Source organism: Pseudomassariella vexata, assembly GCF_002105095.1.
Source record: "Pseudomassariella vexata strain CBS 129021 chromosome Unknown BCR38scaffold_24, whole genome shotgun sequence".
NCBI classification, from domain to species: Eukaryota; Fungi; Ascomycota; class Sordariomycetes; order Amphisphaeriales; family Pseudomassariaceae; genus Pseudomassariella; species Pseudomassariella vexata.
This window is the reverse complement of record NW_024467979.1, coordinates 66423-92271: the sequence shown is the minus strand read 5'-3', so window position 1 is coordinate 92271 and position 25849 is coordinate 66423. Positions and strand designations below refer to the sequence as shown.

Genomic DNA, 25849 nt, shown 5'->3' with positions numbered 1-25849 from the left:
GTTCCTGGACCGGTTATCCCATCTTTTCTTTTTTTTCTTTTCTCTTTTCCCACCTTATTCCCAAATCCATTTTTGTAATTTGATTCCATTCCATACCTTGACTTATCTGTCTGGTTACTAAGTCGTAGACCGGTTTGTGCTGTTCGAATTTTGATCCTTGGTGTTTTAAGGCCATGTTCGGTTGGATTCACGGGACTGCTGGGCTCCTGTTATATGTAAATAACATTGACATATATCCGGCTGTCTATTACCCATGTTTACTTGCCGGCATGGTTCAGCTATATAATTCTTCTATGGGACAAGGACAGATACAGTGTGTGTATTGACGAGTTACGTCGAAAGGCTTCGTTATATCTTCTGTCGAGGAACCTGAGCTCCACGGTTTGCTCCTGAAACTGAACAAGGCCGGCAGATTTTCAGGGTACCAACGTCGGCTGGAAGGTGTATGTAAAGAGACTCGACTTAGGGTTCGTCCTGCTTCTACGGATACTCGGAGCTAGTAAAATAATTCATATTAATCTAAGGAAAGTCGGCACGGACGGGAAGGCAAGGGAAGGAGGGGAGGGGGCGACTCGAGTACAGATGACAATATGCGAGTTTCTAGTGACTGGCCTGCCTAGCTGTAAAATACTATAAATGATGAATGAAAAGACAAGCACTCACGTGAAGTTAGATGCCACGTATTATCATTTGTGTTTTATTTGGTATGTCGATAAGCTCCTACAGCTTGGTATGTACTGACAATTTCACAACAAAGAGTAATTGGTGCCTTGTCTGTACCGCATATAGCAGCCATCGGTCGATTTGGAAACTTCAACTTTGTATTTATTCAGTGCGCTAGATGGCAAGGAGTCAAATGTTTGATATCCGCCCGTGTACACCATGAGACGGGGGACCCTACCCTTGTACTGGCGAACCTTCCTTTACTACCTTGCAATGTCAACTTCATTACGCCACTCTTTTCTTTTCCATTTATTGGTATCAAGGATACTGAGAAACCCATCGGCGATTCCGATACCTGATTTGAGGTGTCATGTTTCTTTGTTCTTCCAGCAGGCACCCAACGTCTCGTTTACCATCCTGAGCACACTTAAGTGGCCAACCAACATGTTTACGCTTTCGAACCAACATAAGTGAACTGATAGGTAGAGGGATAGAGCCACACGGAATGGTCACTAGACGCCGAAACTCCCTACAGACTTCGTGGTGAATCAGGTACGTACCAAATGATGCACCAAACACAAGCATTTTATGTTACCTAGATGAACGTTAAGTATGTATACTGAAAGAACCCAAATTGCTGCCCCCTATTCACCCTCTCTAACTCACAAACCTAGCAGCCTAGATGAATATTTCAAGCCTTCATCCCCGTCCCACCCCCCTGCGCCACACCCCCATTCGCCGTTAACGTAAAGCTGTACTTAGGGTCATACGTAGCCGAACTATTCACCGCAATCGTGATCCACCCAAACAGCCCATCGGCCAGCTCATCCCCAACATACACATACTCAAACACCGGGTCCGACTCCGTCCCATCCGTCTCAGTGTAGAACACCCGATCATCGATATTCTCGGTAACAGCGATCGAATTCGTATTATACGGTGCCGTAGCCTCGACCGCCGTAATCAAATCCTGGTCCCAAAATAGCTGTCCCACATGCGCCACCGTCCCGCCCGTCAGCGTCCCGTTCTCGAGCACAGTGGCGTCGAGATGAGCGACGATGTGGTGGTGCGTCGCCCGACCGCTGTAATGGCCCGGGAAGATGGAATCGAACGTCACGACCCCGTACTCGTCGGCCTTGCCGATGCCGCGCAGGGCTGTGTTATCGAGGTTGCTCGCGTCGTTGCTGTTTCCGTTACCCATGGATTGGACCCCTGAGTAGACACCGGTGGAATTGCAGTTCCACACGTCCCACCATATTTCTGTGATGGGCTCGCATGTCTCGACGTCGATGAATTGGCCTTCGATGGTGATGGGAACCCCGGGCTCCCCGCCGGTGAGGTCTTCGCGGATCAGTTCCCCTTTAACGTAGAAGGGACCCGTTTCGCCTTCGGGGTTCAGGATGCAGGTGCCGTTGCTGGCGAAGAGGGTCGATTCAGGGGTATCAAAGGTGTAGCCAGCGGTCGACAGGTGAGACTTGGCGTCGACGTCGACAGCGTCACGTTTGTTGCTGTTGGACGGAAGAAGGCCGCGGCGGTGGCGGAGGGTCTCGACTTTGGCAGCCCGGCGGGAGGCGGCCTCGGTATGGTATCCGCGGGCCTCGAGCTTACCGGCGCAGGCTTCAAGGCCGCGGCGGGCGGCGACTTTGAACTCCCTCTTGGCCAGTTCGTGAATGTCGTTGCGGCTGTGGTGCTCGCCCGGGTGCGCTAGGGAAATGGTGGCTAGGCCGAGGATGGCAAATTGGGAGAGGTAAAGCATCGTTCCAGGCTGGTTGAACTGTTCGATTTCCGTTGAGTGAAGGCAGTATGGTGACAGCTTGAATGAAAGACCTGACACCGCCTGCTTGTGAACCGAAACCTCACCTATATACCCTCAAAGCTCGAGGTTTTCGCCAGCCGCGGCCCACTGGGTGCCGGACGCGCGTCCGGGTCGTAGGATAATATCCAATACCCGTCACCTCAGTGGTGGAAAAGCTTGACAAAGTCAAGTGTTAAGAAAGCTCGCGATAGCGCTAACACCTTCTCATCTGCTACAGGGCAGAAAGCTTCCCATTGAGACTCCAACCCGATGTGGGAGACGTCGGAATGTCCACGACTTCCCCTTTTAGAGCACGTGGGCTGAGTCAAATTCTGTCATATATTCGCCATGATAGATAGAGTCTGGGCAGATAGTATGCGATGGCAGGGAAAGGATTTGAGCCTAAAACTGCCGCTCAGGTACCACCAGTGCCTAATTGTAGTAGGCGATGAAATGTCTAGCCTCCGAGTGTGTACTGCCTGCCTGTAATGGTGACCAACACTGCGACTACCTGCCTATGCCAGTAGTTACAAACACTATGCTGCAAAGTCTCGATGATTTGGCCGCAGTCTGTGCATGTCACAACAGCTCTGGACAACTCGATGACTGCTGCATAAACATGCCAACCAACCAACCACACCAAATTCCCAATTACCCCGAGGCTAGTCGACGAACTTGCATACTGCCGTGTTTCTCGGCCCCATCAGACGAACGGAACCTGCTGTTATGCAAACCAACCGGCAAGCCATCCAATAGCGGACCTTGACTTTCCAAAATGCCCGGGTCGAGTCGAAATAGGCTTGCGTAAGCTGCCAAGTGTCGTTGCCTTGGGACCCCTGAAACCCCAGTATGTGCTAGACTAAGTTGAGTACGGAGTTGAAGACGGAGTTGAAGATTACGGGTAGTAAAGTGGGCTTGCGCATTTGTTGGATCTGATTGGTTATGTAGTCGTCCAACCCCTGGAAGTGGACAAGGGGGGACGCGGGGGGAAGTTGTCTTCGTTAGAAGTAAAGAGATGAACGAAAACGAAACCCCAGGAAAAGAGGCCGGCAAGCTCGATATTGGTGGAATGATCAAGGACATCGTTCGCACCTTTGATTTCTCTTGACTATGGGACGAGTTTAATATGAAAGCGGCCGACTTAGAGCATATGTCGTCAATGTACTTACGACGGACGCTGTGCCGTCTGTCAAGCTAGCGCAGAAGAAAATGCCCCATCGCAACCTGACGACATCCACAACATACAGCACGATAAGGTGCATAGGAACAACTTGATTCCAACTTGATGAGGCAACCACGCTCTTGATTAAAAATCCCAGTGGAACTCCGTCGAATGCCAACCAGTCTATCAGCGGGTATACCGCGCGCTAACACAAACTGCCACCCATAAACCAACTGTCCCGACCGACTTCTTTGCGGTTCACCAGTCCGGTTCGAGCATCAAAGGAGATCCCTGTCCGCGAAGGGAAATTCTCCGTCAACTCAGCAAATCCAAAGAACCGACCGACAATATGCTGATGATATCCATCTGAAGTTCTATGACGCCTGCTCGTGTGAAACGCAGCGTGGCCGAAAGCTTCGGGAACGAATCCATAGGATTGGCTACTGAGATAGTCTGCTCCGTTCCCAACCAGTCTTGTCCTGCCGGAGCCATGGTCAAGTTTGGATGACCACAGCATAGGCCCGCATACATTTCTCGTCCCATCATCATTCTCATCCCGATTCTGATCTCTCATCCTATCATTGCTCCGTTCCCACAATAATACTGACATGCCGAACAGAGCCCCCCGAAACAGAGAAGGGGGGTCCTTCGCTTGGTTTTTTTTTTTCAAAAAAAAAAGACTACTCAAATGTTTCCCAAAATAACTAGTGTGCAGAATTGTGACCATAGATTTCTAGACTTTGCCTCCCTGGCTAAGCCACATATGTGACAGTTTTTGAGCAGCATCTGATCTGCACACGTTCTTTCGAAGCTTCCAAAGCGAATGCATGCTGTCTTTGTTTTTTATATGTGCTGATCTTAAAATTGAAGATAAAAAGGAAAATGCTGTTGAAAATGCGCAAACTGCCGCCGATAAGCAAATGAAATGGTGCACGAGTTCCAAGTGGAGTTCTATCATTGGAGACGGACGTGTCTAGTCACTTCTCATGATAATCTTCTTTGCTGTTTCTGTACTGCTGACACTTGTTTGGGTGTCTCTCCGCCTCGGTATCGTGATGTTACTTAGATCCTTAGGTGGCGCAACCCGTTTAGGCTTCGCCATGACCAAGCCTTCATCGCTGTCGCTATCGTCATCATCGTCCTCCACAGCTCTAGAGGAATAGATGGAAGACGGCCCAAGTCCATGTGGCGACTGGTTCAGTCGCAGACGAAGCGTGTGCTCCATCTCCAAGTCTTCGACCAGCGGAAATTCATTGGCAGGCTCTTTAGCAAGTGCCGGAGGCGTCAGGGAGTCGGTTGTATCGAGGAGGGAAGAGCGATCGACAAGGCCTGGGAGGAGAAGAAAGTCGCCCTCGGCATCCGCAGAGACTGAACTAGCACCGCTCAGCAGAGCGGGTAAAGATGGGTCCGAACGGAATATTTGTGAGCCGTCCTGTTTACTGCTGAGGTTTGCTATGCTAATCGGGCTCATCACATCACTGGGACTGGTCAGGGGAGTCACAATGTTGTCGAAAGACGCGGGGCTAGTTGTGATGACCGTTCTGCCAGTATCACACCTGGTCGGTGTTGGTGGCCTATGCTTAGTCGAGTCATCGTCGGGAGAAGGGGGACAGGGGATGTAAGCAGGATCCAGATCCGGGCGAGATGAGAGCAGTTGCTGTCGTTTCTTGCGCTCCTCGTCTTCGCGATGCTGACGACGCATCATCTGTTCGCGTGCTCGAGCAAATGATTCAGGGGTTGATGAATTGTACACCCGCGGCGGTGGGGTCCTACCCTCCATCTGCTGGACACGATGTGCTGTCAGGGGGCGGTTGTCGAGATCCGGAGATTCATATTGCCGGTCCAGGAAATTAGGCTCCGATTTTGGGAGACCATGCTGATAGGTTCGAATAGCTTTGGGGGAGAAGAAAACGGGCGATGTACGAGCTTCCTCCTCATCAAACTCTATGGCGGCATGACTCGAACCGCGGATATGAATCGTTCTCCTAGGTGATTCCACATTACCCGGGGCGATGGCCGTGCTCAGGGCGACCTTCGGTTCGGCTCTCTTATCGGAGCTTGCGAAGAGTCCACGATCCACCGACCGAGAGCGTGATGCATCACTCATGTCCTGGGCCTTTCGCAGGGCAGCGATCGGGTCGTCGTAGAGAGAAGGGCCGAGAGCCGGCGTGGAAGGGCTGGTGCGCGATTCTGGGAAGGCCGGCGTTAGTGCAAGAAAGGCGTTAGTTATCGATTGCGTGCGCGTGTGGCGTAGGGGGATGGCTTTCCCAGATGATGTAGACGTCCTCGATGGCGGCCGATCTGTAAGTTCAGGGTGTGAGTGAAGTTCACTGGCACTTGCAGATCCGCTGGGTCGGTTTATGTCTCCGCCTACCGAAACCGACTCTTCTTGGTCGTCATCCAAGGGGGACCATTGCGGGCTGGCAGTCACGCTCTGCGAGAGGGGATGTTCCCCGGCGTTGGACCCTTCCCGGAGGTTTGCAAAGTAGTCGTCGCCTCGGATACTCTTTCTTCGAGCGTCCCGAGGGTGCGGCGTCGAGGCCCCATACCAGGGAAGGTCCACGGTGGAGCTGGCTGCGCTGCTAGTAGCCCGTATTCTCGAATGACTCTCCATCCTCTCAGCACGGGGATGAATCACCTTGCCAACAGCCTTCTTCACGGCAGACCGAGCTCTTTCCAGGAACGTAAGTGGTACCACGGCGTGCGAAACCTCTTTTTCGTCGACCTGAATTTTCCTGCCTTCCGTACGTCGTGATGGGTCTGTATCGTCAATCCAAGCAAGGACGTGAGGGATGCCATAGGTGACCCACGGGTGGCGCTTCACGGCCCTCAGTCTGATGCGTTTCTCAGGGTCTTTGGTGAGCATTTGGGTCAGAAGATCACGCAGGGAATCATCGATATCCTCGTACACAAGATCGCTATCATCGCGGTACGGTGCACTGTTCACACGTTTGTAGAGCGAGATGGATGATGGGTATGTCTGGGGATCAACGGGTCGGAGGCGGCGGCGCGGGATGAAGACCTCCTCCTTGGCGATCTTCCTAAACATTTGGAACTCGTCCTCGGCCATGAAAGGGATGCGAGCAAATATCAGGCAGTACAACGTTACACCTAGCGACCATACATCAATCTGCTCCGATATCTTGGGTTGTTCCCCGTCAAGGTCTGTATAGCAAAGCTCGGGAGCGAAAAATGCGGGGGTGCCGACAGTCTTGGCAAGTTCAAGATCGTCGTCGAAGTCGCGAGCTTCCGACTCGGAAACAAATTCATCAAGTTCACCATCCCGCATTGGCCTGCCGAAATAGGATACGCCAAAGTCGGAAATCTTGACACGGTGGTCCTTGGTCCATAACAGATTCGCGGGCTTGATGTCACGATGAACGACACCTTCGTAATGAAGATATTCCAGGCCCAAGACAGTATCGCGGAAGGTATCACGTGCATCATCGATGGTAAAGCAGGGCACATAAGAGAAGTCGTCGGCAAAGGGGTCGTGTGGCTGGGGGTTGAAGTCCACCGACGACATGTGCGATATGATGGAATCGGCCATGCTGGGTGACCGACCACGAAACGCTGGATCCTCGGCGTAGGCCCCGTACATAGTCCCCTCGAGAACGGTTGACGAACCCGGCACTGATCTTAGGGGTCCAGGAGTCTCAATATCGCTTCCACCGTCAGCAATCACTGACGAGATGTCAGGCTCGGAGGGTATCGGGGTCGCAGCTCGGGAACTGGACCCCACAGACTGATCTTGGGAGAAGCTCTCTCTCCGGTCTAGAAATCCGCAGAACGAAGAAAATGCCCCATCGCCATCTCTAGCCAGCCAAGTTGAGAAGGCGTCGTCTTCGGCGGCACCGTGCTCAATACTCCAGAGGTCTGGGCCATGCTGCTTTTGCTGCATATTTGCCCTCTTCACCTCGTTGATGGCGTGTTTCCGCTTCAGGGTCTGCGCATATTGCTCTTCCTCTTCGCTGAGCTGCTCCCCTCTCATCTCCTTCTCGATACGCAATCTCTCGACATTGCAGATGTAGGGGAGCCCTTTCTTACGCCAAACCACTTCGCCCAGCTCAACATGCTCGAGGACCATATAAATCTTCTTAAGTTCCGGGTCGTCAATGATTTCAAGCAGGGCAACCACATTGGGGTGGCGAATCTTCTTCAGAATGGCGATCTCCTTCTTCGTCTTGTCTTGAGGGGACATGGCCATGACCTTGCCCAAGCGGCGCTTCTTGGAAAACCGGGGAACGATTTTGATGGCCACATTCTCGCTGTTTTCCAGGTTCCGTGCCAGCTTGACCTTGCCGTGCATGCCACGGCCGATCTCTTCGATAACCTCATATTGGTTGATGAGTTTCCGCCCTGTCATCATGTCGAGGTCGACGAGTGCTTTGTGGGTCCTACAGGAGAAGTCAGTCTCTAATGCCCCTTGGGACTGCACGTCCGTAGGCAACATGGACAGCCAAAAAAAATTGCCGGGCTTACTCACTCTCGGACCTTGTGACCTTGCAACGGGTGCAGATACGGGCTGCTCAAGGCCGCCGCCGGCGTAGAGGCATCGGACGCAGCGTGGATGGGAAGGGCCATGCTTGGACGGGGGTTCGAGGGGCTAAAAAGTCCCGGCGAGGACATTGGAGTACTATTAGCAGTCCGGGGAGTCAGGTAAGGAGGGATGTCGGTGGTGAGTTGGTGAGGGTTCGGGTGAGGTTGTTTGGGTGGTTGCGCATCCATATTGGCGGCGGTCGAGGGTTAGTCGAGTTGGTCCCGTCATGTCATGCTGGGGGTCGCCGGAACATCTCGAGGTCTCGCGTCGGGGCACGAGGCGGGTAGTTGAGGCTTCGAGTCTGGGAGAGCGGCAGACGGACAATTCAGAATATCGTTGCCGCGAGAAGCAAGTTGGGGGAAAGCGGTGGACGAAGCCTGAAACGGCGCCAGTTGTGCTGCAGCGATATGTGACAATGGACGTGGTTTGGAAGAAGTAGCTCAGGCGTGGACGTGGACGTGGGCGTGGGCGCCGGCGAGTTTGAATGTTGGTGGTGGTAGGTGGGACGACGGATGGAGAGAGGAATGGTGGCACGAATGAACGAAAGAGCGACCGTTCTGCAGCCCACTGAGATTCTGGCGCGGTGGAGCCCTGACGCTTGGCCTCTGGGAGGTTTTTGGCTGCGGCGGGCTAATGATCCGGTGCTATGTACTATGGTAAGGTGTGTTTGACTGGGGCCCACCTTCCACCACCTACCCAAGACCCAACTGGAAGACCCCAGCACAAGTGCGGCACTGTGCGCCGGATTCAATTGCTGCGGTTTGGCGTAGCCTCTCATAGCACGGGTTATATCACCCTACTCCTATATCTACGGTACTACTGTATCTATAATAATACAATGCTATTGGCTAAGCAGTATAATAAAAAGTTATTTACTACTATTGTACCCTACGCTAGTATGCCGTAAGGCTGTAAACTAGTATAATATGGTATATTATCTAAAGTTAGTATATAATATTATATTTATGCTAATACAGTTGCCACGACTACTACTAACTCAGCACCTCGAAAGTAGATGTATCTCTAAATTACTAGAAAGGGCTTAGCTATGGTTCTAGTGTAGAAAACCACCATGCTATTATAGGTTTCGAGAACTATTCAAGCTACTTATCAAGTTCACATCTCACCAACTTGTGCTTGGTACATATGGACATGAGCGTCTGATAAGAAACCACTCCAATGTGACTGTAGCAGTGATGGGGTCCTTAATGCAGATTCTGTTGGTGTCTGGTATAGATACTTTGGAAAGCCCTGCACTTGTCATGCTTCGTACAGGGCAAAATGCAGATTCTATCGAGATTGTGCAGATCCACGTACGGTCGCTACGGCGCAGGGCTGTTGCACCAGGCGTACTTCACGATGAACGGGCCAGAGATTTGTGTTTCTGAGTAAATCGAGCACATTCCATCAACGTTGCTGTCGAAAGTTCAAGAAGCACGACGGCATGATCCATGCGCTCCCACAGTGTGGCTTCTGGCCACGACGACCGACTACACGAACAGACACGAACGGGAGTCTCCTACGCTGTCGAGTGCTGAGTCGCAAGCTCGGACGATGGGGATACTTGACGTCGACGGAGGGGTCTTTCGTTGGTGCGAACAAGGATGGATGGGGTCGGCCATGCAATCGCAAAGGGCTCCACGGAAATGGAGATCACTGGTTAGGACTCTGAGTGCCTAGCGCGCCGAGCGTCGACAATAGTGCAAAATAAAGTGGTTGAGAACGTTACAACAACACCAGGGCCTGGGCAGCTTATCGTGGTGTGGGCCCGTGGGCTACCGTGACCTTGATTGGACGTGGCTTGGAGGTCTTGGAAAGGCCAATGTTGTGTTGGACGGAGAACATCACTAAACACTGATTTTTATTATGCTGGGTAGGTACATATAGAGAGAGCAATATATAACCCCTCCTCGAGCATGAGTGATGACCGCAGCACGACCAAAATTCCCAGACGCAGCGGAGGCAAATCGTCGCGGGCTCCAAGGTATGCAGCACCCGGAAGAAATTTCAACATGCATGCATGCATCACTCACTGGTACCGTGGACCGGTTTTGGGTGCTGCTGCAATAGTCCCACTCTTTCAGACAGAAGCATCTCGGTACTCGTACATAACACGCGGGTTCCTAACCTTACATTGCCCCCAAAGGAATTGGCCGTCTGCCGTACATCATCAGGCTGGAAGACGTGTCCTTGGGTCGGCGTCCGCACCAGGGAGAGAAGGTTGGGCTAGGGAAAGTGACATGACAAACTTGCCTCTTCGTCCTTTGTTCGGCTGCCAGCGGCGTCTGTTAGTGCCATGTCGGCCGACATGGGACTGACGAAAAAATAAGACCACTCACGTCGTACAAGAATGGCTAAGGTTCAGAAGCCGTCACAATATCGGATTGCTATCTCACAGTGCCTCAGGGTTGGTGGCGTCTGACTTTCTGAAGCCTGACACAGTGACGCCGTCCAGCCAGCGTGTTACACGGTACAACCGGGACCTTCTTTAACATGGCACAAGAGTTGGCTACAGCGCGTCTCTTATACTTGTACTAGCATTTGAAACGACACCGCGGTACCGGTCAATAGCACTAGAGCATTGGACCATGTCGACTTTCTATACTACGATAAGTACGGCGGGACTCGACTCAGCTCAGTCCACCTTCGACTAGGACTAGTATACTCCGTTCATTATTCAAGCACACCCTGAACTTCAATTGACGGTGGACGGAAATGACTTTCAAAGTTGGGACGGAAAGCCAGCTGCTTAACCGATCATTCGCTTGGTAAATTTCTAGAAAATAAATTCCGTGTTCTGGGGAACATCATACCATTTTCGGGGACATGCGGTGCAGTGGCAAACGCTCTGTCGACATCACTCACCGTCGTCTGATTGCTCTGCATAGAAAGAAAAAATCGAGCTCACGATGCCTTGGAAAGGCTGCATGTGCGTCATGGACCCAGGCCTGGACCCATTGACTTCGGCTTGCCCAATGCAGGATTGTGAGGTCTGGGCTCCACTTGTCACGATACCCCCGTTGCTGGAGTGGCCGTAGCATCGTCAGGTCGTCCAGGTCCACTAGCAACGAAGCATCGTGGCCTCATCAATCCACGTTCCCAGAAGCAGCCAATCTGTCTGTCGTGTCCCGCGCGGGCCAACGGTCCAATCCTCTTGGCGCAAGCGTCCGGCCAGGTTGGAAAGGGAACCTGCCAAAGAGACGTTACCGACTCCCAGAGCAACCAAATATGCGTATGCGTATGCAGTAATCAAGGAACAATCGACTTGAGGACATGAAACAATTCTTGTCAATGGTCCGAGGCACAGAACAATGGTCAAGTCAGTCTCGTGCGAGAGAGCCGAAAGGCCGGGGTGGGTGACTTCTCCACACGACGCCTTTCCATTTTCAGTTGCGGCTGCATCCCGCTCTAGACTCCTTTCGAATTGCAGGAAATCCAGGGACAACTTTCCGCATCGGCAATACGTTTAGAGCAGCCGGCTCGACAACGTTATTGTCGCCGCTCGTGAATGGAAGATAGGGCTGCTGGGCTCTCCAATGGCGCTTTGCTGGCGCCTCGGACTTCCCAAGCAGTTTGGCCACAGTAGACCGGTTTCACCGATACAACATGGGTTCGTCGACGACGACTACCTCGGAGTCAATCGATTGTAGAGTGCCACATATTTTCGCATTGCAGGACGCATGATAGACGTGCCTGAGCATCGACATTTGGCAGCACGATCTACCAGAACCTGCACAACTTGCGACTTTATGGACCCAGCCACTTCGTTCAGCCTCCTCGTCCTCTTGAAATCCTTCTTGAAATCCTGATGAAGGCCGGTTTCAACCTTGCTCCCATCCGAGACTATCGTCTATTGATATGAACATGGCACGAGCAATTTGTTGCCGCACGGGCAGTACCCCACTGGTTTGCTCTTAGCCTCTAAGGGAACCCATTTTCCGCCGCAAGCGCTTGCGATGCATGCGGCTTCTTTCATATGATGGCCAATGATATCAACTTCGTCGTTGTACACTCGTACGCAGGCTCAAAACGATGTCCAAGACTTGGTGATAGATACATCTTGTGGTTTCATGTACAGGAATTGCCCCACGTATACCATGCATTTATCACCGGAGTGTGTACGACTCTGCAACTTCGAGGTTCTTTAACCTTTCTCGGTGGTATCGAGACTGCTGCGTACATCCGAGTTCCCAAGTCATGGCGCAGGCCTCCTCTATAATTCTAGCCGCTTGGGATTCCATCTTAGTACACCAGCAAACCCGTTATTCCTGCGATCTGACATCCTTTCTCAATCACTTGCGTACAATCCTTGTCTTCGGTTGTCTTCGGCGTGTGGTAAGTTGATTTCCACTGTACGAACTCCTGGTCAAGAACTGTACACCGTGCCCAAGTTGGCTGTTCTGGCCTTCTCATAGTCATATTTCAGCTCTGTTACGAAGCACAACCCTTGCATCTCTCATTCTGTTAGTCACCGAACATATGATCTATCATCTCAACTGAGCCCTAGTTGGACTCCTTTCCGCTACAAGATAGCATACTCGATGCAGGCCGTTACGAATGTGCTGCTTTGCCCTGCGTGTTCAAATGTCCGAAAAAAATAATGTGTGAAGATCTGCCCGAGTCAGTTTGCGGTAGAAACATGCCTGCCCAGTCCTGCACCACCAGGAAGCGAACCAGGAAGCGAAGCCGCATCCAAATGAGATGTGAGATTCACCTCAACACAAAGCGGTACCGTCGGCTGGAATCGCCGTGTCTTTCGCGTCCAGTTCCGCGTCTTCATGGTAACTACTTAATACATTCTGACCTCGCAAGGCAGTTTCTCGCGAAAGCCCGCGAGCGGCTATTCTTGGCCGAAACCATAAAAAGGCATTTCTCCATCAAGTTTCAAGCTTTAAGAAACTGACAAATGATCTTCACAGTCATGCCACCGCTGTATCTCGTACTCGCGTATCGGCCAAGTATGGGGCCCCAGACGGACGGAGGGCCAGAACGAGTACATCGCAAAATGCGGAGGTGAGTGAGCATGGCTTTCACATTCTCCCTTGCTGCATGCATGGCAGCCGCGCGAGAGATATGACCGTCGTCCACTACCACATAGACCGCTCTGCTTCAAAAGGAATCGCGCCGATTTGGTGCTGACCCTCCCCTTCAAGAGTCCCTTCAGGAGTCCCTTTTCGACCCAAATCCTGCTCTTGACATCGGGGTGAATTGATGATTGGCCAGGACATTCCCATGATCCAATAGAGTTCCGCGCCTCTTCCATCCCTGCTCGCTCAACCGATGTCACCCTCTTTTGCTGCCCCTCCATCACAGTGTGCACGCTATTTCACCCCTAATAAAGAAGATGATCCAGAGGAGAAGCAGGTCGCTCGAGGTGTTGACATCTGCTCAGTCATGATATGATCTCGTATGATAAGTTATTCTTTGATCCCGTTGACACCTGCTGGGGCTCATGTGAGATGAATGAGATTACGATTTTATCTTGGGTACGAAAACGAGTACCATATGTCGGGCAGGCTCTTATCCAAATGAGCGCCAACAGTGTAGTGCAGGCGCTTCTGTACTATGCATGCCATCTCACATCGGCCGAAGTCTGCGCTGATTTAGAGGTGTGTTAACCAATGCAAGACGGCAAGTTTGGAGAAGAGTCCTCCATCCCAGTCAACTGAATCGACTGAATCCTGTATACTGCTTGTTCAGCTCACATTACCACTTACACTCACCAGGCCCACCACTTGCTCTATCTGTAAGTCAGCGTATCCACACGAGGTTAACTACTGGGGATGCTCCTACATCTATCATGTGATTCATGTGATAGTCTCACCATGACAGCCCATTGTGATTCGCCGGCATTGCAAAACATACGAGCCACACCGTTCGTGCCAGATAGGGTCATGTACTCGTCTTATTCCTGGCTTCGGTACCAAATACGTCATACATCTTCTTCATCTACAACACCAGCCACACCTCTCGAATGAACGCAAACCTGCTGGACTTCCGTTGTTACATCAGAAAGCTTGCCCACCACCACTAGTAGCCCTCCCTCTCACTTCACGCCCCACAAGACGATTCTCTCCACGAGAATCGCCACTTGGCGGGGGAAGGGATTGATCAAAATCTAACTCGCTACAGTTACACCTTGTTTTTGATCCTGACAAAGGGCAGACAGCTTGATTGGCTTCGAGACACACATAGAAAATCATGACCATCCCATCATCATCACACTGGCGTCAAAGCCAATGCAGAGTGGCGTCCACGCCGGCATTGGCGGCTTTCGCGCCCAACTACTGGACGGACGTCTTCAATCACTCACTCAACTCACCTACTTACTTGGTCGTAAACTCTATCCTATCATTGGGTTCACCACAAAAAAGCATGGGGAGCATAGGAAGTAACATCAGATGCAAGATAAGGCTTTTCGGAAATCGTCAGTCCCGCAGGCCGCATGGTTCCCGGCGGTACACTACATATCTCAGTGTGGACAAGATGTCTGTTTCAACCCCAACCCAGAAAGTATCATTGACACTGGCAGCCTTCGGATAAGGTATAGAGTTTCGTGCTCCTCCACAAATGTCACAGTGGTCAGGGTTTGTAGTGCAAATGCTGTTTGGAATGTCGGGTATCTCGGGATGCCTGACTTCGCTTATTTTGCTCCAAGAGGGCCGGGAAATACACTTCAGTGACTCAAGGTCATGGACATTGTCCCTTGGCTACTATGCTTGAGTGGACTCGCCAAGAGTGATCCGCTCCGGGTATACAGGCACAGAGATGAGCCGAGAGATTTCCCAAGAAGTGTCGTTTCGAACCATAAGAGCTTGGTTGCAGAACTAAGTTGTGTCATCTCAGACAGACTCCAACAAAACGCCTGTCACCTCACAGGGCACCTGACGATAATGCACTCCACTTGAAACATATCGTCGGCTGACGGTATATTGGGAACCTCAACCCCATCCATTCTGTGATTGGCTCCTCAAATCAGAGATAGTGAATGTTGTGCGGGAGATTGCATAAAGCAGTTTTGCCCCCACACCATATTCCCACCCCTATACCCCTTCGTACGACGTATGGTCCCTCTTCCACATTGCCTCATATTACCTCACACTGACTCTTGCACCTGCAACCCTACAGAACATACAGTCACAACCTCAGTAATGCTCTTCTCAATAATACCTCCTGACATAATACCCATGCTGCAGCAACTCTAACGCATTCCGCCTCCCCTGCGCTGCAATCTCATTCCTCACCCTAGTGGCCTCCATGCTCTCACTTGCCGTTCTCTGACTGCGCACACTCGCCTTGTCAATCCTGTCCTGTACCTCCGCCGGCCTTGCCCTCAATAACGCATCCCTCGGCAGGGGAACCAAAGCCGGCCACACGCCGTAGTATCGCAATGCAGCATTGAGCCACTGGGTTGACTGGTCCGGGTCTGCAGCGTATTCAACGGCCATCATGTCGGTGAGTCCGCGGAGACTGAGCAGCGGCATTCCGCCGTAAGGGAGTTGCGGGCGGCCTGGACTGCGGACGACGACGGTGTGGTCGAAGGACCAAGCTTCGCAGGCGGCTTTAAGTTTGAAGTCGGCGATGTCTTCGGCGGTATACATGCCCAGGGTATTGGGCTTGTGGTTTGCTTTCCCTGATTATACATTCGTCAGTTATAGCTTTCTAACTTATGATTGCCCCCTCCCCCTTTTCCTGTCTTGTCTTCTTCTTTCTTTCGTACAGGTGAGAACATGGCGAACGTGAGTGAGGTGAAGTCATGTGAGATGGTGTAGCATTTACAGGTATTGTTCTCCAGGAGGAAACCTTGCACATCAAGGAACGCCGAAAATACCTCGGGCGTGATATGCCCGGTTCGACCGGAATCTAAGTGCTTCCATATGTCGGCTGTGAGTGCTTCAAAAAGAGGCGTTGGCGTGCCGTCTGGGTGAAATAGAGGCGTCCATTGAGATGGTTGGGAGGCATTGGATAACGGGTTTTGTGGTTGCCATTGAGGTAACTGGTTGAATGTACTCTGTTGGGACTGAGGGTGTTGAGCCGGAGATGGTGGTGGTGGTGGTAGGTAGCTTTGTTGCTGCTGTAACTTCTGTTTCGATGGGCGGGCAGGTAATGGTGGGTTCGCCAGAGTCTTGAGCTCGTAGCCCGGTGGGCGCGGAGGGATGGGAGGTGTGATGCCCATAATAGTTTAGTTAGATACAAGAAGGCATCTGAAAACATGGATGATTTCTCTCATGGTAACCGATGTCAGCAAAAGATCTCCCTTCTTCCATGCTTACATTTATAAATACAAACCATGGTATCACTGAGTGGTAAGTTGTCAAGGTTTCTCTCAGCCGCACTGCAAGTCTACCCAATTCGTCCATGGTCGCAAAGCCGAGGGTGGTTATTGCAGCTGAACATGCCTAAGCTGCGCTGCACCAAGATACAATTATTGAACCGTCTCGAAGCTAGCTAGTTCTATTCTCGATGTTGGACAACATGCATGATAGGCCCCCTCTGCGAAACTAGGTCACTTTGAAATAGCCGATACATATAGCTGAAAGAAGCTGTTTGGAATGGCGACACAGTTTTCTCGGTGTCAGCAATTACGAGAATATGGCTACGACTTCACTCGGCTCGACAGCTACTAAATGTGCCTAATTGACATATAGCTGGCGGACATATTGCTGGTCATTCCAAAGCAAGACTCTCTGTATACCACCAAAGCATAGTAAAAACACTGTTTTCTGAGTCAACATCGCTGGTGATAATTATATGGCTTTAGTTTAAGGGATACAGACTTCAGAGGCATGGAGTGAAGTATAGTGAAGACATAGTAGAAAAGGAGATATGGTACATATTCTGTCTGATTTTTAGAGGGGAATTGGTCAAACATCGGTACAGGAGTCATTGCATGAACTGTCTTTTTAAATCCCGGCCCGCACGATCGATATTTACATGTCGAACAAGACCGGCGCCATTTATAACACAATGCAACACTCACGTCTCCTTATGCTTTGGGCTCAACAGTTGCGTCAGGTCGTGTTGATCCAAAAACCTCGTGGAACGTCCATCGGTTGTGACGGACACCCACTATCTTTCCTTCGTGAGCAACGACGCAAGCCGAAGCATCTGGGAAAAGTCAAATGGTCCCTGTGAGACCCGTTTCTTTCCCCTTGACTTTAGACTTTGCTGAGTTCCGCCGCCTGTCTTCCAACCCCTGCCGCAATTCGAGGTACATTTGGTCATCTACATTTCCCCGGGACCTTTGGACTGGATATTGGTGAGCTACATATCCTAATGTAATGTTAATATACGGAAAATACGTACGTAAATAAAGCTCTGAGAACTTCGACTTATTGAGCCTCGCAGTCAGTTCACCTTGGATCATCGCCTTGGTTGTATGTCCCGCTCTGTTTGGCAGAAAAGTAGCTACTAAAGGGCAAACGCTCAGGATCGCCGCTGATATGTTAAAAAGTCGTCATACATAATATTCGTGTCATAATATCTGCTATAGTTGTGTTGTTTTAGTATAGGCTCCAAACAACTAATGTAAGAGACTCATGTCAGCATTCACGGTTACAGAAGTTATAATGGACTCGCCAAATCGGTGATATTTCTCCCTATTGGCCACATAAAGTAACCTCATCCGCTCCTGTAACGGGCCGAAAATGAAGATACACTCACGACAACAGTGTCTTTTCAACTGATCAATCTGGTTCATGACGTGCATGTCACGCTCTCGGGTAGCCTTCATCACGTTGGCTATTAGTTCGATTCTGACCTCGGGGTAAAGTCTGGAGGAGGATAGCCGAGTATTGCAATCTGCCATAGTCAAGTAGGGAGGATATGAGAAGCTGAAAACGAGCCTGTGGTCACCCCCAAGACGCTCGAGACTGTCCTGGTTCTTGTTTGCCAGGACTTCGTGGCGATGGTCCAAGAATCTTGTCAGACAGGTAATATTGAAGACGTTTTTGGCGAGTTTTTCTGAAACAAGTAGTGAGGATTTGTCTTGAATTGGAGTTGTTGCACTCAACAGTGGCAGCCCCGGTTGATGGCTTGTGTAGCCTTCGCGAAAGTTTTCCAGAGTACATTCCATGTTTTCAGGGACCAGCTCGGCTTTCATGTTCGTACCATAGCGGATCCATTGGATCAGTGTGGCAGGATCTGATGCCTTATCAGGCATAATTCAGTACCTTGACGGCGGTATCTCCTCCTGGCTATGTCCGTTGCAAGTAGGAAGCCCGGATTGTTGGTTTAGCCGCCAAGCACGGAGCTGGTTATCACATCCCATAGCCACCTCTGGGGTCCTGACGTGCCCCTCTGTCGATAGCTCCAAGAATTTAATGGCACAATTGGTAACAATCGATGGCAATGTCCGTTCGCTGAGCCCAAAGAAATCTATGAATCTGTAAGCTCCTAGAAACATTACTTTTCTGGGAAAGGATATTGAAGTATCTCTGATAGGCTTGCGCACATATAAGGCAGACTCATCCGACGGTTGGCATATTTCCCATGCTAGCATGAGACCCCGAGCACTCACTAATGGGATTGGTGAAGTGAGTTCTGCAATGTTCGGAACACGGAGACGACGGGCCCAGACCACTCTTGAATGGGCAGAAGAGGCTATCGGAAGGGTAAGTCAATGGTTTTTTACTGTATTTCATTCTACACGGTATGCAAGCCATTGACGCATTTGTATAGGCTGAGAACGATGGTGTCAGTTGTCGATCTGGATGTTGCAAAGAACTATCTGATCTTTTAGGCGCCGTAGACGCTCTTTTGGCCGAATAGTCTCGTTTTCTTATACTGATATGAATGGCGCGAGTGGAGAAGAGATTCGTATTGCTGCTTTGCCTCCTGTTGAGGGCTTCTTCAGGGCTAACGTGGATGAAGTTGTCTTCATTGCCGTCGTGTATAGATATGCCTTCCGGTATTTCAGGAGGCCAGAAAGATGGAGTTCCTTGACTGATCTCTCGAACTCCGGCTTCTTGGTTGACGCGGTGTCGTAGTATCGTAGCTGGCATTAGATGTTCGATCGTAGCTCTTCTCACGAAGCCATTCTTTTGCACATTTGCACGCAACGTCGCAAGGCATATTACCGTGCATCCACCGGACTATAGGTATGCCTTGGCAAATCTCTTGATGATATAATCCGGTAGAGCCTGGCAAATAGTCATTGGAGTCTTGTAGTTGTCCTTAGCATTGCAGAAGCTGAAAATGGATTCAAATGCCCGGGCGCATCTTCCAGGTCTAAATAATCATGATATATAGTGATACCCAGGTCGAGAAGGTCCGGTAAGGGCCCAGATGTTGAGTGTCCTGCAACCAAAGGTTTGTATCCAAGTCGGGTATCGCCTGGTGCGAGACAGTTGGAGGTTGGAAGTTCTCTCTGTTACCCCTATTTTCACGCCTCATCCAGCGATAGAGGTATCTGCTTGGTCTTACCAACTGGCAGGGCCCGATGTAAGAACAGTGCAGCCCAACGTACTATCTTGAAATATGGATGCCAGCTTGTTGAAGGCGTTTTGAGGCAATACTGATGGTGGAGATTGAGACCCACTTGGAGGCTGCGGGAGCCCCTGTGGAAAGAAGTTTGACTGACCAAAGTTCAAGTAAGATTCTTGATTTGAATGACCAATGGTGCGATTGACGGTGCCACAGAAGTCCAGTGTGGCACCACTATCATTGGCACTGCTGTTGAAAAGCGTGTAATTATGGTTATGTTCGGAAGTGATCTCATGCTGAGGCTCCTATATTTAGGGATAGCTCGATGGAGAAGAGCCGAAGGGGTTGAACGAGGCTGGATCTGTGACCTAACCAGCTGGCGCTATTTGGTCCGACAGCTCATCCTCAGTCAAAATTGTAAAAGTTGAAAAATCATCCAAAGAGAACGACTGTTGTTCATCGGATGAAAGGTGGCTTGGTCGTGGAAAGACCCCTTAAAAAGTGCAGTAGGGATCACTAAACCCTTTCGGGATATTATTGCGCGGTGCTTTCCCGAATGCGCTATGCAGCAAAACTACATGTGGTCGGTTGGGTGGGCTGATGGCTTCTAGTACCTTGGCCAGTACACGAAGCCTTATCACCACCATTAGTCAATTTTGAAATAAAAAATAAATGAAATTGGTGGTGCTGGTCTAAGCATGTGAGGTTCGTGGAACTGGCGGCAGCCAACACATAACGACAGTCCAACGGAATGCAACATCACACCATCATAGTCCTTGCACTTGTCTATAACTTGATCCTCATTGACTATCAAGGCAAGACAACCTCTCATGAGCGTGGCAGACCTCGCTGTCGCAATTTCCATACCTGCCGACATAATCAGGTGCCCGTCAGTCACAGACACATGGCCATCCAAGATACGCTCGAGAATTTCATTTCTTGGAACCAACCGAGCTTGGAACCTTGCCAGACTTGTCGTTGGCCTTCTTCTTGTTGAGGTTGCTGGACTTGGAGCCGCTGGTATTGACGTCAACCGAGTAGTGAATCCTGACCGTTTTCCCATTGCCGCCGATATGTGCTTCGGCGATCCAGAACATGTCACCAAATTCACCTGCGTTGATAAGCATAAGTTACGGTTACTTGAAGTCACTGCTGTACTTGCCGTTGTTTTTAATCAGCTCGATGTAGCGGTTGATGCTGTCTTGGCTCGAATTTGCCATGTTGATAAGGGGCCTGTTTTGTTCCTGGATGGGCGAGGACGAGCTTGGGAAGTCTGTCTTGTAGATTTTGTATTTACTCGGTAGATTTGAAAGTGACCCAGGAGTCGACTCCAGCTTTTTAAGTAGCTGATAATGGGGAGGCGTAATGTTCCTAGTTTCAAGACATTACTTAATATTGCATCCGGAACTCGACGTCGGAACTCTTTCCGGGAGTCTCAGGAAGTGATAGGCATAAACTTGTGGTTATATGGTCTGCTCTTAGACGAGCCGTGTGACTGGGGTATTTACGCCGGTCTGTTTCTAGATACCGAGGTAAGCCACACGGGCCGCCCAAGTAGTCTATCCCCTGACTCCAGATACCGCATCGATATGTTGGGCGTTTGATGATCAATTACAGGAATGAGCACTAGTACCAGACTAATGAGGTACTTACCCCTACCAGAACAGGTTTTGCATTCTCGAAGCTATGAAATAGAAAATCTGAAAAACACATTTTAAGACTTCTCATCCATAATTGTCGTCAACCAGTATGGGGCTGTACCTGACGGGGAATCGATCAAGAAGCACTGAGGAGCACTCCTGCTAAAGGTTACTTGTGAATCGAGCTGGCCAACTCATATCGGGACGATCAGGCCCATTTCGGCGCTCAGCTATAGAAGTATAGATGTTGTTCATCGAGCAACTAAGAGTACGGAATTGAGATATTTATATGCCACTAAAAGACTCCTGCACATACGTAATGTCGAATGCGCCACTGCCGAAGCCTCGAGTTCTCCCATTTCCATCGTCAACTCATCAAAGACAAGAAGGCTTCATTCCACTGCAGTACACCGGGCTGCGGTAAGATTTTCACCCGTCTAGATAATTTGAAGAGGCACGTGTGGAGAATGCACAACTCGGCTAGCCAGGAAAGAGTTCATTTTGATACTCACAATGAACAAGAGCAAGTACAGGAAAAGGAAGTGGAAGATAATGTCAGGTTGAAGCCCCAGGATGGTCAAGCATTTATTTGTGACGTGGAACCACTTGCAAGCGACCCAGAAGAACTTCTAGGCGAGACTCTCTCCCAGACTGTAATTTCCACGGGTTCTCTACGGGGCGAACCGCACACCAAGGAGGTTGTTCATCAAAACTCTGTTTATGCAGGATCTCCTATATGTTCAATACTTATTCCATTCGACCTAACGAAGAACTTTTCTCTCATGTAACTGAAACATAGAAAATTAGCCATTGAGTGCCTCACATGAAATATTGGTGCTAATTTTGTAGTCAAATCGTTAGTACCCGGATACTTGGCCTCAATATGACAACTTATATAAGGAGAGAGCCGAAGAGGAATCTATTATAAGTCATTTACCAATGCCCATGGCACTAGCACCGGCTGTGAGCTACCTCCAAACACCATACGCTATCAAGATTGAGAGGATCAGAGAGGAGGCTTACCAGGCGGGGAGGGACAGCAAGAAACAACAGCAAATAAATAAATAATATTAAATACGCCGTAGGTGTTAACCCTCGGTACCTCTACAAGTACTCCCTTAAGGGGCTATAGATGATATAGCGGGCCCTTAAGCCGCGTCGGGCGGTTATACAGGTAAACTTGTAGCCAAACGACTACTAAACCTCCTGTCCCTCCCTAAGTCTGTGCTACAACCCCTGCCTGAACTACCGATAAGTGTGGTAACGTGGCACTTAAATTCGTCCTCAGGGGTGGGATGCTGCTGATGTGCAGAAGATGCTCGACTATTTTTTTTGTCGCGACAAGTCGTAGTATCTGCTAATTGGGGTTCTCGTCGAGCGTATACATCTCAACCATACGCTCAAGTGGATAGACCGTAACGTGGTCTAGACGCTCGCAAGAATCGCGGCGAGAGGGCGTGCTGCGCGCCTTCTATCGTGAGGGGACGGGTTCGCCGACGAGCGTTATCGGATAGGCGAGGTCCGATAAGGGGCCGGATTAACGATTCGAATTCTGGACCGGCTGTCGAGTTATATTCCGCCGACGTAGTGCTTGACGGTCGACTGGCTAGGATGCTCGTAATCCTAAACTGCACCAATCTCCCTATTATCGCTAGGTAGGCGAAGTCAACAAGGTGGGCAGCGCGCCATAAGGGTTGACTAAACCCCCTTGTGTGTCAGCTGCAGGATTCGAACCCGCGACTCGTCACCGACGCAAGTGGGCGAGGCTCAAATCGGGACTTATCTACCAGCGAAGTGACCAACTACACCAGCCGACAACAGCAAATAAAGCATGAAGAACTCGTAACACGCCTAAGGCAATTTCCACTCCCACCATCGCGGCCTCCATGCCCACGGCCTCAAATTGACCAGCTGCCGCCTTGGGTTCATAGAGTTCCAGTTGATACTGGGGCTATACGCTGTCCTAGGTACAGAGATAACCCGAGGCTCGCAGATGATGGACTTCGCTTCGATACGTTGTCTTTCGACGGCTCTGAGTATGAGCGAGAGCTTCGCCGTCGTGATGAGGCTCATCGTCGTAACTTAGACTTACAATGAGATTTTTTCGAGGGAGATGTTAAAGATTTTGTCCCAGAGAGCGCGAACGAATTACATGGGCGCTCGTAAGAAACCCCAATTTGCGCAGTCGATAAGAGACCCAACACGTGGCCAGACACAGCCTCCCGACACTACGGGAGCAACAGATAGGGATATAGGTCTGGAAAATCATCCATTATTATGGTGAAGCCACCTGTTGACTCTTACAATTCAGTATCTAGTCGTACAATCCAACATACGCCCCCTATAATCCCACATTTATCTGGGAACCAAAGCCAGAGCCAGAAATGTCTGCCCCTTTAAACTTTTAGCCTCCCTGGACTCGGACCCAGTGCCTCTGAATATTCAATTTTCCTTTTCTTTGCGGCCCAAAAGCAGCCATTTATACCCCTGAACCAGAACCAGTCGTCCGTCCAACAAGCCCATGTAATGCCAATCGAGTTCTTGATCCACTCATGGGAAAGTGAGACTCGACGGGCGTGTAAACCTTTATAAGCCTTCCAACGAGTGTCCTTACAGCCAAGGGTTGATGAATCGTTCTCGTACTCGAACAACCACCCGTCAAACTCCTCAAAACGTCTCTGACTCCGCATCCAACCCTCCTCGCGTAGGTGAAGGCTTCTCGGGCGACTCATCCACATACCTCGCAAACGGATTCGCCTCGTTTACCTTCACTCCATTTATATTCCCTCCAGAGCCCGAAGGCGACTGTCCTCTCACAACGCCATCTCCATCCTGAAGTCGTCCCTCAACCCGAGCAAGCTCCTCATATACCTCCTCAGGCGAGATCTTCCCAATCTCAAAACAAATCTCAAATAAATCCATCTCCAACGCCCCAATGACGCCCTCATTCTTCATCACCTTCTCCCTCTCCCCCTCAACCCTCTCACACGACCGCTCGTGCTCCCAATCCACCTCTCTCACATGATTCGCCACATGGTCGCGGATTCGCTTTTTCTTCTTCTCTTTTCTCTTCTCCTGCTGCTCGAGCAAGTTAAGCTCATGGCGTTTGTGCTTGAGATACGCGATGGCGGCTCGGACGTCGTCCTTTTGCTGCTCTAGGTCGCGGATCTTGATAGTTTGCTCTCGGAGGAGGGTGATGAGATGCATCGAGGCACGGTCGTTGAGGGCGATGGTGTTGTACTTGCGGCCGAGGTGAGAGTTAATTTCTTCAGGGCCGGCGACCGGGCCGTCTGGGAGGGGGCAGCAGTTGAGGCGGAGGTTGGCGAGGGGAGATTGCGTGATGGCGGCTTCTACTTCGGACTGGGGGCGCTGTGGGTTAGTTAAAAGCTGATTCTTTCCCTTCGATCCCGCAGCCTTGATGGCGGATTTGGGAAAAGGGGGGAAACTCACATAAGTATACCGATCGTGCTCACCCGTCGGACTGGTAGTCTCTTGCATATTGCCCTGATGTCGTAATTCATGTAGCTTTCGGCCGGCGATGGGATCCATACGGCTGTACTTGTGATCGAAGCCGACGTTGTCGACGCGGTCCGTATCAATGCCTTCAGCCGTCCAGAGGATAGAAGGCTCCCAGGGCACGGGATAGCAAGGCGACATTTCGACACCAGTCTCGATATCATATTGGCGGTTTCCCCACGGAGGGTAGCGATTGGATCGCGGTCGCGCGGGAGGCGTGTCGGATACCTCAGGGGTAGGGGGTCGCTGACGGGCGGCGTTCTAGGTCCCAAAAGATTAATCCACCACTCTACAGGATTGGTCATATCAGAAGAGTGAGCAACGAACCTCATCAGTAGGAACCTTAATGGCATTATCTTCCCAACGTGTGCAGTCCTTGGCCCAGGCAAGAAAGGTGCACGGCGAGATGCGGCCACTAGGCACATGAGCCTCCTCATCATCCGAATCCTCTTCAAATTCGAAGTCACCACAGCAAGCACTCATTGCTTGCAGAGAAAGATCCATGCCAGCCGGGGGACAAATGTGGTCGATAGCAGGGCGTTCGATCGCGAAGATGGCATCGCGAGGCGAGTTGCCATCGGGGTTCTCCGATTCGAGCACATGATCGATCTTAGCCAGCATTCTGTACACAGTCAATTACATGTTTGTTTCAATATAGAGTTGTAAGTTTTTGAAGCGCTCAACTCACCGACTAATGTCTTTTCTATCCCCAGGAGGCGGGTTGCGCTCTTGCAGGTCTTCTCGAAGTCGAATCCATTCAAAAAGGGGATCCTCCGCACCACCCAAGCAAGGCCCACGCATCTTAGTATAGGCTTTCATCATGGCGTTGGAAATCATCACCGTTTTGGACTGACGTTGACCACCAGAGCATCCCGGGAGAAAGCGCCCATGAGGCCCTAGGACGTGTTCGTCAGTACTGTCAGAGGCTCCTTCCGGGCAATGGAGCAGGATTGGATGTTGCTTACCTAGTAGGACATGCTGGGCAACAGGGCTTGAATCAGACCCCAAGATTGTCATGGCTGCCTTGCGAGTGCGTCTCTAGGTAGGAAGAAAAGAGTGTGGTAGAGACACCAGTGCCGTCAAGCAGAGTGCCCAATGGTGATATTAGA

General features: G+C 50.6%; 7 protein-coding genes across 7 annotated transcripts; all 7 read right to left on the bottom strand.

Moving 5' to 3' along the window:
* Positions 1 to 1354: 1354 nt before the first annotated feature.
* BCR38DRAFT_414596 (Intradiol ring-cleavage dioxygenase) lies at positions 1355 to 2419 on the bottom strand (the record flags this gene model as incomplete). Its single annotated transcript, XM_040858950.1, has 1 exon — positions 1355 to 2419. One exon carries the CDS (start codon positions 2417 to 2419, stop codon positions 1355 to 1357), a length of 1065 nt encoding a protein of 354 aa, XP_040709923.1.
* Positions 2420 to 3713: 1294 nt separating this feature from the next.
* Positions 3714 to 4565, bottom strand: BCR38DRAFT_119580 (uncharacterized protein). The gene has a single exon (XM_040853459.1). The coding sequence runs from the start codon at positions 4345 to 4347 to the stop codon at positions 3826 to 3828; it is 522 nt and encodes a 173-aa protein (XP_040709922.1). The 5' UTR covers positions 4348 to 4565; the 3' UTR covers positions 3714 to 3825.
* Positions 4471 to 8510, bottom strand: BCR38DRAFT_119571 (uncharacterized protein). Its single transcript, XM_040853458.1, has 2 exons — positions 8107 to 8510; positions 4471 to 8017 (listed from the first exon to the last, which is right to left on the bottom strand). The coding sequence occupies exons 1-2, from the start codon at positions 8346 to 8348 to the stop codon at positions 4594 to 4596; spliced, it is 3666 nt and encodes a 1221-aa protein (XP_040709921.1). The 5' UTR covers positions 8349 to 8510; the 3' UTR covers positions 4471 to 4593.
* A 6843-nt stretch (positions 8511 to 15353) lies between these two features.
* On the bottom strand, positions 15354 to 16324 carry BCR38DRAFT_322464 (uncharacterized protein; the record flags this gene model as incomplete). Its single annotated transcript, XM_040854781.1, has 2 exons — positions 15354 to 15793; positions 15940 to 16324. Coding segments are annotated over 2 exons (825 nt in total), but the record flags the coding sequence as incomplete, so codon positions are not given.
* Positions 16325 to 17507: 1183 nt separating this feature from the next.
* BCR38DRAFT_119500 (uncharacterized protein) lies at positions 17508 to 18452 on the bottom strand. The gene is made up of 2 exons (XM_040853457.1): positions 17824 to 18452; positions 17508 to 17683 (listed from the first exon to the last, which is right to left on the bottom strand). Exons 1-2 carry the CDS (start codon positions 18320 to 18322, stop codon positions 17664 to 17666), a joined length of 519 nt encoding a protein of 172 aa, XP_040709919.1. The 5' UTR covers positions 18323 to 18452; the 3' UTR covers positions 17508 to 17663.
* Positions 18453 to 18589: 137 nt separating this feature from the next.
* BCR38DRAFT_119489 (uncharacterized protein) lies at positions 18590 to 19200 on the bottom strand. Its single transcript, XM_040853456.1, has one exon. The coding sequence runs from the start codon at positions 19161 to 19163 to the stop codon at positions 18627 to 18629; it is 537 nt and encodes a 178-aa protein (XP_040709918.1). The 5' UTR covers positions 19164 to 19200; the 3' UTR covers positions 18590 to 18626.
* A 4362-nt stretch (positions 19201 to 23562) lies between these two features.
* BCR38DRAFT_528608 (uncharacterized protein) lies at positions 23563 to 25757 on the bottom strand (the record flags this gene model as incomplete). Its single annotated transcript, XM_040865433.1, has 5 exons — positions 23563 to 24584; positions 24675 to 25001; positions 25068 to 25362; positions 25429 to 25636; positions 25706 to 25757. 5 exons carry the CDS (start codon positions 25755 to 25757, stop codon positions 23892 to 23894), a joined length of 1575 nt encoding a protein of 524 aa, XP_040709917.1. The 3' UTR covers positions 23563 to 23891.
* Between the last annotated feature and the right edge of the window lie 92 nt (positions 25758 to 25849).

Coding starts and splice junctions, on each gene's coding strand:
- BCR38DRAFT_119580 (XM_040853459.1), bottom strand. CDS start 4,347: ATGGTCACAATTCTGCACACTAGTTATTTTGGGAAACATTTGAGTAGT.
- BCR38DRAFT_119571 (XM_040853458.1), bottom strand. CDS start 8,348: ATGGATGCGCAACCACCCAAACAACCTCACCCGAACCCTCACCAACTC. Junction 8,018..8,106: donor CAAGGTCACAAGGTCCGAGA/GTGAGTAAGCCC, acceptor CTTCTCCTGTAG/GACCCACAAAGCACTCGTCG.
- BCR38DRAFT_119489 (XM_040853456.1), bottom strand. CDS start 19,163: ATGCCAGCTACGATACTACGACACCGCGTCAACCAAGAAGCCGGAGTT.
- BCR38DRAFT_119500 (XM_040853457.1), bottom strand. CDS start 18,322: ATGCCTGATAAGGCATCAGATCCTGCCACACTGATCCAATGGATCCGC. Junction 17,684..17,823: donor GTTGAAAAGACACTGTTGTC/GTGAGTGTATCT, acceptor CTCTTACATTAG/TTGTTTGGAGCCTATACTAA.